The 11,131-nt window shown below is 35.6% G+C and overlaps 1 protein-coding gene across 1 annotated transcript in view; it reads right to left on the bottom strand.

Moving 5' to 3' along the window:
- FAM98B (family with sequence similarity 98 member B) overlaps window positions 1-11,131 on the bottom strand; it is a 28,433-nt gene that overhangs the window by 3,618 nt on the left and 13,684 nt on the right. Inside the window, exons 5-7 of the mRNA XM_004448249.5 lie at window positions 10,033-10,113; window positions 9,333-9,449; window positions 1,659-1,826 (exon numbers count right to left, since the gene is read on the bottom strand). Of these exons, the coding sequence (XP_004448306.1) occupies window positions 1,659-1,826; window positions 9,333-9,449; window positions 10,033-10,113 (366 nt within the window). The remainder of the gene's footprint in view (window positions 1-1,658; window positions 1,827-9,332; window positions 9,450-10,032; window positions 10,114-11,131) is intronic.

Here is an 11,131-nt window from a genome sequence, read left to right as displayed (position 1 = left end):
ATTCCTTTCTTATGAGAAACTTAAGCTCACTAGATTTCAAACAATGATACTAATTACTACGTTATTATAAAGAAAATATAGGAGTTGATAAACTTCCTTAATCATGCCATACAATACTTTTAGTATTAAAAATGTTTAACCAGGGAAGAGTTTAGTTTAAAGGTCTCCAACCTTCTGAAAAAGAGAAGTAACTTTATATGCCTGTGAGCAGAAGGAAAAACAAATAGTGGTGAGGATGCCACCCACCAACTACAGCCAAAGAGGAGCTGGTTGCTTCTACTACAGTCTCTTTCAGGAAAGAAGGTAAAAAAACTTAACTGCCTTAACCAAAATGACCAATGAATCATGTTCTACTTCTATTGATCCTTAATCAAAACAAAGTTTTGGTAATTTATGTCATGAATGGATGACAAAAGGCACAGCATCCTCACTGTGAAGCAAATTTTTAAGTCCGTAAACATTCTTTTAAGTCAGTAATAACATTCTAGTTATCAAGGCCATCTAAAAACAGTTTTTTTGTGATTGTTATCCTCCTTGGTCTCTGCCATCAAACATGACGTATTGGTGAGTAAATGCTCCTCCAAGAATTGCCCTCAAATACTAAGACTAGAAATTATAAATTCATAAAAGAGATTGGCAATGTCACTGAAAGAAAAAGAAAAATTCTTAAGCCACAAAGACTAGATTACAATGTGATGTCAAATATTAGGTAACATATATCAAGAAAGAACTTTATCTTTCAGAAGATAAGGGAGTTGATCCAAAATGGAGGCACACAAAAAAGTCATATTAGAAAGGCAAACATTGGTGATACCTAACTTAGCAGTAATTAACAAATTGACTTTGACTACAACCATCCTTTTGGTAAGATCTCTCTCAAGTAGAAAGTATATCTCAAGCAAGATCTATTAAGTAAGAAATGATGTTTTTAAATTACCCAAATTTTCTTAGTTCTGATTTGTGGCTCACTCACATTCCCACTTAACTAGGTTTGCCACAGAGTGCTCTGCCTAAATGGAGAGTACATGCTAGCCAAGCTGATGTGAGCATTCTAGACCAGTTTGTTGTTGCTGCAGTCGTAAATTAATAATTCAGATTCCTTGAGCCTGTTTAACTTGAGACCACTCTCAGAGAAATGGATCTATAAGCTGAATCCGGAAAGAGAAGCTCAAAGAGGTTCAGTGACTTGCCCAAGGTCATTCCTCTAAGTCAATGATAGGCCTACACCGCAAACTCAAATTTGTATTCTAAAGCATGCACTCTTTCCTTTATACCAAGGATATAAGGAGTCTCTCATGACCTGAAATAATTTCCATAAAACAGATTTTTACTGACCAAAAAAAATCACTACTCTTGGAAAGAAGGTAAATTCTAACAAAGACTATTGATAAAAGCAATTCTTCTTAAAAAACATAAACCTTTTATTAATTCCTCTAATTAAGATAAAACTCTGGTTTAATTTTTGAATACAGAAATTCAAACGGATACACAAATGCAAAATATAACCAAACCTAGATGTTTTGAAGCCCTCTACCCTATATTGTTCCCTTTCCAGAAGTTCACCTGGACATAAAAAAAAAAATGATTAAAATCTGTGAAAATATCAATGAAAATACTAGAAATTCATTTTCCACTGTGCCATTGTTAATGGCACCAACCTTGTTAATGGCACAAGCTGTCTTCTCTCGGCTAGTGCCACTACTTGTCCTAATGATCTTGGATAGATCTTCACGAGCAGCAAGCAGATGCGCCAATGTAATAGTTGTCTTGGGTGACAAAGCATAACGCTTAGGCTGGTAAATTCTTGCTATGTCATCTGTTTTTACCTAAATGGCAAAAGTTAGGGGGAAAAGAAACAAGTAAATTTCAATTAAAGAGCAATGGCAATCATAATCTTCAGAAAGAAAAAAAAAAGGATATAATGAACAAGCAAAGAAATGGAAAAGATAAAAAACATTCAAATACCTGATAATTTTTACATAGAATGAAAGAATAGCTCGACAGATATAAAAGAAAATGTCAGTAATAACTCATTAAAATTTTAATTACAATTAGTTTATTCATATAGACAAAAATAAAAATACCTAAAAACAGCTTTACTAAAAAAAAAGTACAGTACCATTAAGAGGAAAACATTAGTAAAGCTTGCAATATCAAAAAGGAAAACTTGAATAAATGGTGAGAAACACCAACATTCTGGTGGGGGAGACTGAGCATTATTGGCAGTTTTTTACCAAATTAACTTACAGATTTAATACAACCTTATTGGAATGGTTTTTGGGAAGATGAAAAACAAAAGAATCTAAAGGTAATCCAGAAACTGAACAGGCAATAATGATTAGAGAAAATTTTGATGAAAAAGAAGAGCCATACCAGATATAAACATATAATATTTAATCACCATCACTATCTTAACAGTTAACATTTATTGGACACTTATTAAATGTGTTAGGATGCTGTTCACTTAATAGGCATTATCTCTTTAATCCTCAAAATATCCTTTTAGAGTGGTTGTTTTTTATTATCCCATTGCAGATGGGGGAAAAAAAATGAGGCTTAGAAAGATTTAAGTTATTTTCCCAAAAATACAGAGAAAGAATCCCAGCTCTGCCCACTTATTAATAAAGGCCTACCTGACCCCTAAGTATAGATGTAGAGATGTATACATAATGGTATACTACCCTGCCTGAGTCTAATTAATTGGAATTTGGGACAGAAAAAAACAGCTGAATGAAATACACTAGACAATTAAGATTCAGAGCCTCATAAGTACATGAATGAAATATCTTATAAAGGCAGTAAAGAGGGAAGCAGATGTGGCTCAAGCAATTGGGCTCCTGTCTATCATATAAGAGGTCCAGGGTTCGATACCCAGGGCCTCCTGGTGAAAACAAGCTGGCCCACACAGAGTGCTACCTTGTGCAGGAGTGCTCCCCCCACAGGAGTGCTGCCCTGCTCAGGAGTGCTGGCTAACGCTGAGAGCTGACGCAAGATGACACAACAAAAAGAGACACAGGGGACAGACAATAAGAGACTTAGCAGACCAGGGAGCTGAAGTGGCACAAGAGAATCATCACCTCTCTCCCACTCCAGAAGGTCCTAGGATCAGTTCCTGGAGCCGCTTAATGAGAAAACAAGCAGACACTGAAGAACACACAGCGAATGGACACGGAGAGCAGACAATGGAGGGAGGGGGAAGAAATAAATAAATCTTAAAAAAAAAAAAAAGGCAGGAAAGATCAGCGGAAAAAGGGAAGGATTACTTTTTAAATGGTATTGTTATGAATTGTTATTTGCAAAAAAAAAAAAAGGCATACCATATAACAAAGGGAATTGCAAATAGATTATCTGCGGTTTTATTTTAAACTTAAAAATAAAAGATTAACACTTCCATACATAAAGGACAGGAAACAACATTAAAGAAAACTGGGGAAAATATTTTCAACAAATAAGACAAGTAGCTAACTTCCTTAATGTATAAAAAGCTTAATCAGAAGGAAAACAGGAAAACCCCAAGGGAAAAAAGGCAAGTCATAAATAGAAATTTTTTTTAAAAAGAGGAAATTCAAGTTACTGATGTAAAAAACTCACTGAACCTATAAAAAGCCTGTATTAATGATAAAAATATATAAATAATTTTAAAAACAGCCTATTTTAACTATCAAGTTAGGAATAATTAGAATATTAAAGAGAATAAAGTGAGACAGAATTTCATTTACCCTACGAGTAGGAGATCAAATTTATAAAAACTTTCTGGAAAATAATTTGGCCATGTGAATCAAGATCATTATGAGTCATGATCTTTGACATAGTAAGATTCCTTTTAGGAATCCACCATAAGAATATATTGTGAAATTAGCACAAAAATTTTATGTCTAGACACATTCCTGGTATTAGTTAAAATTAGAAAAAAAATGTATAAGAACGTTATAATGCAGCCTTAAAAAAATATTGAAAGGAATGAAGTACTGTTACATGTTACTACACTGATTAACACTGAAAACATGCAAAGTGAAAGAAGTCAGATAGAAAAGGTCAAATATTGTGATTCCATTGATATGTAATACCCAGAATAGGCAAATCCACAGAGACAGAAAGTAGATTAGTGATTGTCAGAGGACAGAGAAACAGGGAATAGGGACTGAATGCTAATGAGCATGCAGCTTTTTGGGGGGGTGACAGATATGCCCTGAAATGAGCATGACGTTTATGGGGGTGACAGATATGCCCTGAAATTAGACAGTGGAAATGGTTGCACAACACAGTGAATATTATTCTAAGAAAAGAAACTATATTAACTTTATTAATAAATGTGTATAATGTTTTTGAAGAACAATTCTGTATTATGCATCAAAAAATCTTAAAATCATAAACCTTCTTCAATCAAGAATTCCACTTTTAGGAATATTCATGGACACAGACAAAAATTTAATTGCAAGGAATTTCATTATAGGGTGAAACGAGACAAAATTGGAGGAAACTTCAATGTCTATCAGAAATTATATGGTGAAATATTCTGTAAAGATTTAAAATGCTATAGAGCAATATTTGATGACAGTCATTTAATAATAAAAGACACATTTTTCTATCATGAAAATAGAAGGGGAATGATAAAAGATATATCAAATTTAATAGGAAAAACAATATACAAATGGCCATTAATACAAGAAAAGATGCTCCACCTCTTTAGGTATTAGGGAAAGGCATATCAAAACTACAATGAGACACCACTTTATACCCACAAGGATGTCTAAAAAAAGGAAAATAACAAGTGTTACTGACGATATGGAGAAATCAGAACTCTTGAGCATTGCTGATATGAATACATAAACTAAGGAAAACAGTTTGGCAGTTTTTAAAAAAGTTTAACATAGAATTACTATATGGCCCAGCAATTCTACTCTTAGTTATATATTCCCAAAGAACTAAAAAACAGTGACTCAAACAGATAATTTTACACAAGTATTCACAACAGCATTATTCACAATAGTCAAAAGGTGAAAACAACCCAAGTATCTCTGTTTAATCATTGATGATGTATACATACAGTGGAATACTATTTGGGCATAATAAAGAATGAAGTTCTGATAAAGGCTACAACATGGATGAACCTTGAAAACAATACACTAAGTAAAATAAGCCAGACACAAAAGGACAAACATATGATTCTATACATATGAAATATCTAGAATAAGCAAATTCACAGAGACAGAAAGTATATTAGAGGTTACTGGGGGCTGGAGGGTGCAGGAATGGGTGGCCATTGCTTAATGGGTAACAAGTGTTAGCAAGGTTGTGGAAAAATCCGAATCTTCACATATTGCTGGTAGCAATGTAAAATACTGCAGCATTTGTGGAAAAGTCTAGCAGCTCCACAAAAAGTTAAACATAAAGTTAACATATGGGGAAGCGGACTTGGCCCAGTGGTTAGGGCGTCCGTCTACCACATGGGAGGTCTGCGGTTCAAACCCCGGGTCTCCTTGACCTGTGTGGAGTTGGCCCATGTGCAGTGCTGATGCGCGCAAGAAGTGCTGTGCCATGCAGGGGTGTCCCCCGCGTAGGGGAGCCCCACCCACCCAGCGCGAAAGAAAGTGCTGCCTGCCTAAGAATGGTGCTGCCCACACGGAGAGCTGACACAACAAGATGACACAACAAAAAGAAACACAGATTCCCATGCCGCTGACAACAACAGAAGTGGACAAAGAAGACAATGCAGCAAATAGACACAGAGAATAGACAACCGGGGCAGGGCGGAAGGGGAAAGAAAGAAAGAAAGAAATAAATCTTTAAAACATATGACCCAGCAATTCCACTCCTAGAAGCCAATCACAAAATAACAAATAATATATGACTCCATTTATATGAATAGGCAAATCTAGAGAGACAGAAAGTAGGGCAGATGTTGCTTAAGGCTGGGAACAGTCTATGGCCATATTACCCTGAATGCACCCGATGTCGTCTGATCTTGGAAGGGCTGGGAACAGTGGGGGACTTATACAGTGACAGCTGAAGGGTACAGAATTTCTTGGAGAGATTTTGAAAATGTTTTAAAATTGAATATGGTGATGGTGGCACAAATCTGTGAATATACAAAAACCATTTTATTGTATACTTTAAATGTACAAATTGGATGATATATAAATTATATTTCAACAGCTGTTAAAAAGCTTTATAGGAAAAGAAAACTTAGGGATATGAATGCATATAATCAACAATCAACTGAAAAAGACCAAATGAAAAAAAAGCCAAGATGACTTATAAATAGCCTAAGAAAAAATAATTTAAAAAATCTTCCAAGCTAAGGAAAAAAAACAAAAACATAATCTCCCTGTCCTATATATAATGAAAAAAATGCCAAAATGAGAAGATAAACTAGTAAGACATTTCGCAAAAGGCTCAAATCCACCAAATTTAAAGCCAATAGACTCGGCATGCCCATGAACCCACACCACAATTAATATTCTGAGAAAAGAATATGTGAAGAGTCATGTTTTAGATTTCTCTGTAATCTTAAGCTTGGCATTGAAAATATCCTCTGCATTTAGTACCTTTAATGCTTCTGTCTTTACAATTTTCCTTATATTCCTCAATTTCTTTTTCTCATTTAAAATTTGATGAAGTTAAACCAGTGCCCCCATATATATTTAGCCTGTATTAAGTTTCTGGAGGTTAGGAAAACTGGTACCTCCCACACATCTGAACTCTAATACATTTCTAGAGGTCAGCAATCATGTCAACTACTTCTTTAGTAACTCAGCAACAGAGCCTCTTGCAAACAGTTACTACAATGAAACATACAGGCATACCCCTGAAGTTTATCCTAGCGCTCACAGAGAAGAGAAATGGGCTCCAACCACCTGAGATATTGATTAGATATGACAGACAGAGAAATCTTCTGAAAATGTTCTATACCTAAATGGATAGGGTACCAAGGTCTTCGTCCATAACCAGGTACATCATAATGCTTGACACAGACAAGATGCTGAATAAATGTTTACTGAAAGAAAATACATGAATGACAGGAAATGACTGCCTTATCACTATGTTAAAAATAATTTTCCTGAAACAACACTTTGCATACTAGCAACAACCCTGTTTTAATTCATTCTTCACTTTTCTGTATCTGTCTGCCAGGTGTTTGGAAGGAGACTCTAAAAATACATGTTGAGAAGACTGCTAGTTTAATGATTCAGATTGCACAAACTAAATTATAAAAAAGTATACATATCCTACAAAAAAGAGAATAGAAGAGAGGGATACAGATAAGGGATACAATAGAACATTTCAGAAAATGAAGAATGGAGCTAAAAACCTGGGTTAATTTAAATTCTATTTGTAGAGCATTCTTCTCCTCCCACCCTTGGTGCCATAATGCTACTCCTCATCAGACCAAGGCGGGAGGCAGGGGGTAGAATATAGGAATATAGGAAAAATGTTCCCCTCTTGAAAAAATTATTAAACTCAGAAAAAAAGACAATCACATGCTGACACTGAAAACTCCCATAGCCTAACAGCCTACCCTAAAGCTTGGTATCAACAATCCCTATCGGCAGTAGACTTGGCCCAGTGGTTAGGGCGTCCGTCTACCACATGGGAAGTCTGCGTTCAAACCCCGGGCCTCCTTGATCGTGTGCAGCTGGCCCATGCACAGTGCTGATGCGCGCAAGGAGTGCCCTGCCATGCAGGGGTGTGCCCCACGCGCAAGGAGTGCGCCCCATAAGGAGAGCTGCCCAGTGCGAAAGAAAGTGCAGCCTGCCCAGGAATGGTGCTGAACACATGGAGAGCTGACACAACAAGATGACGCAACAAAAAGAAACACAGATTGCCATGCCACTGACAACAAGAGAAGCAGACAAAGACGACGCAGCAAATAGACACAGAGAACAGAGAACCGGGGTGGGGGGGGAAGGGGAGAGAAATAAATAAATAAATAATAATTCCTATCAATCAACCATAGTTCCCCATCAGTGTTTCAGTGTCTCGCTCTTAAATGTGCAACAAAGGACTACCATACATTTGAAGAAGAGGGAAAAAACAGTGCCAAATACAGAACATAATGGTATGACAATGGAAGTGGAAAGAGCTATTGGAAGATGCTATATGGCTGGCTCTGAAGATGGAGGTTGGGGCCATGAACTAAGGAATGCTGACAGCCTCTAGAAGCTAGAAAAGGCAAAGAAACAAGATTCCTCCCTAAAGTATCCAGGATTGTAGTCCTGCCAACAGCCTATTTTAGGACTTCTGACTTCCAGAACTGTAAGAGAATAAATCTTTATTATTTAAGCCAGGTGGTTATTTGTCACAGCAGCAAACAGGAAATTAATACAAGACACCACATGAAGAGAGAGACCATGTGAGATGCTAGAGAAGAATTGAAGCACCCTAGCCGACAGTCAGCACCAAGGACCCAGACATGTGAGATGGCCATCTTGGACACTGCAGCCCAGCCCATGAACTAGCTGAATGAAGCAGTATGAGTGACCCTAACAGACAAAACATGGGGCAGAAGAAATGCCCAGTAAACTGAAACAGTAATAATAATATATGAATTTCTATTTGTGTACTCAAGAGAGTAACAGGCACCAGATTTATCCTCCCACCTGAAACAACTAAAAAAATGGAACAAACCATGTGAACCAATGGTTTACAGATCCTGAATATCAGGGAGAACAGGACAGTGATCCCCGAAAAAGGAGAAGCAAACTAAATAAGTAGTATGACTTGACTGCTTCAGCTAACTGCCTGGAGTTTCCAGGCTGTGACAAAAGGAAAAGGATCCCAGATGAAGCCTTAGTACAGGTTAAAACAAACAATATGTGAATGGGAGATAGCTCTCTAGAAAGTTTTATCTGAAGAAACTCGTATTTGGGATTAATTCCACTTCCTACCCCTCTCTTCAACTGGAACATGTTCCATCCCTTATCCAGCTTTAAGGCATTTCTAGGAAGACCTGTACAGGCAGCAGTACTATCTGTACCTATTCCAGTATCTGCTTTCTTGGTCATTTGATCACTTTGCTCACTGTATTTCATCACTGTCCCTCACTATCTCATATGATATCTCTTCTTCTAAGCATATCCTCAGATAAACTACATCATCTTGGGAGTTTTAAACAAATGTGAAAGATTTGGGGCGAAATTAAGATTAAGGTACTGCCAACAGGGATTTATATAAGACTAGGATCATCATATAAGATCAGCAGATGGCTAGTGCAACTGGTTCAGACAGTAATAAAATGCAAAAGTGACACAGTGATGTAACAGTGCACAGAACAGCAAGAAGAGCTGTCACAGGCTACCACCTACAGGACATAAATGGGAACACAGTCTTACTTTTGCTTTATCAGACCATCCAAAGGACTGCACCGTCACATCTAATCGTTTCATTAACATCCGCCGGCGACATTCATATTCACAAGAAAGAGCATCGTTGATTCTCTCTAATTGTTTCTAAAGAATTTGGAAACAAAAATCATAAACTTTAGACTCTTTATCACAGAAAAGGAATATTTAAAACTGTGGGAATACTTCCAGCTGATTCAAAAGGTGTTCTACTTGACTATTTTTTGATCCCATGAAACTTTATGGCAAATTATTTAAATAATAGAGGATTTGAAAGAATATATATAATATTCAGAAGACAGAAAACATGTCAATTAAATCTGCCACTGGTAGAATTTATCTTTTCTTCAACCAAATGTGTTAATTTAAGTAAAACATCTACTAAATAATCTGTTCAAATATGGAAAGAAAATACTAATAATGTCTTATTTTGTTGGCTTCGAGATCTATCCTTTTCGAATAAATGACTGTGCTAACATACTGGGCTCTATAAATATTCTTGGCCAGATATTTTTAAAATTAATAATGTGCCTGAAGAAAAATTAAGGTCTATAACTACAAAATATAAATCCATTTAAATTCTCCAAAATAGTATATGCATGCTACATTATGAGATCTAGATCTCCATTTATAAACTTTAGTCCTATCTACTAATTTGATTACATAAAACTAATAAGAAAGAAGGATTTACCGCCTGCTCCAGATTTAAGTCAATTTTCAACAGTGGTTTTCCCACATGATTTTTATTGACTTTTGAAAGGATATCCTTCACCTAAAAGCAAATAAAGAAGAAAGGAATTTTTATGAAAACAATAATTTTCTTAAAGTGTTATTTTGAAAGCTAGAGAATACTAAAGTGAAATAATTAAAATATATATCATGTACTAGGAAAGAATACCATCACCACAATGCAGAATACCTTTTCCAAAGAAGCACTAATTATATTACTTCAAGCTATAGAAAACTTTCTTTTCCAGTATAAGAAATAATGTACATAGACAAGTAAAGAAGTACCAACTAAAAGGTTCTACTATGAGACTTTGTATTTCTTATGTGAAATAATTTTGGAGTTATTTCTTAAAATGGCACTCTCAAACTTCCTGGTAAATTCTCAAAAAAGACACTAAAAACCTTTGATGAGAGCATTAATTTTTCTCAGTTAAATACTGAGCACACATTCCAAAGTAAGCATTCTGTTTTCATTACTCAGTAAAGCAAATTGGGGGAGTAAGCCCTCTTAATTACAGTCTCCATATACACATTTTCATCACTTTTACAATACCACTAATTTGAATTACTAGCAACACTTTTAATTTGGTAAACAAGATATAAGGCATTCATTTTTGCTTTAACAGTATCACTTGTCATTTCTTTAACAGTAATTTATCCTGAAGAAAAAATAACTGAGAATGACAGCCTAAGGTAGGTTCAGTCTCCTTATCTAAAGAAAATATTTCAAAACTGAGTGAAATATTTAGTTTCTCTTGTATAAGATAACTAGGGCAAGCAATTAGGAGAAGTCCAGATTTTGAGGGGCATAAAGCTTATTCAATGTTGGGGCATTCCTTAAGAACACAAATTATAAAAGCAAAATTAGCTTGGAGGCTCAGGGTGGGATTGGAGTGACTGTAAATGGGTACAAGATTTCTTTTTAGGGTGACAGAAATGTTCTAAAATTAGATTTTGGTGATAGTTATACAACTCTAATTATATTAAAAATTCATTGAATTGTACACTTAAACAGGTGAATTTTATGACATATTAATCATATCTCAAGAAAGCTGTTTTAA

The sequence above is a fragment of the Dasypus novemcinctus genome, chromosome 3, assembly GCF_030445035.2.
Source record: "Dasypus novemcinctus isolate mDasNov1 chromosome 3, mDasNov1.1.hap2, whole genome shotgun sequence".
NCBI classification, from domain to species: Eukaryota; Metazoa; Chordata; class Mammalia; order Cingulata; family Dasypodidae; genus Dasypus; species Dasypus novemcinctus.
This window is presented reverse-complemented; position numbering and strand designations above follow the sequence as displayed.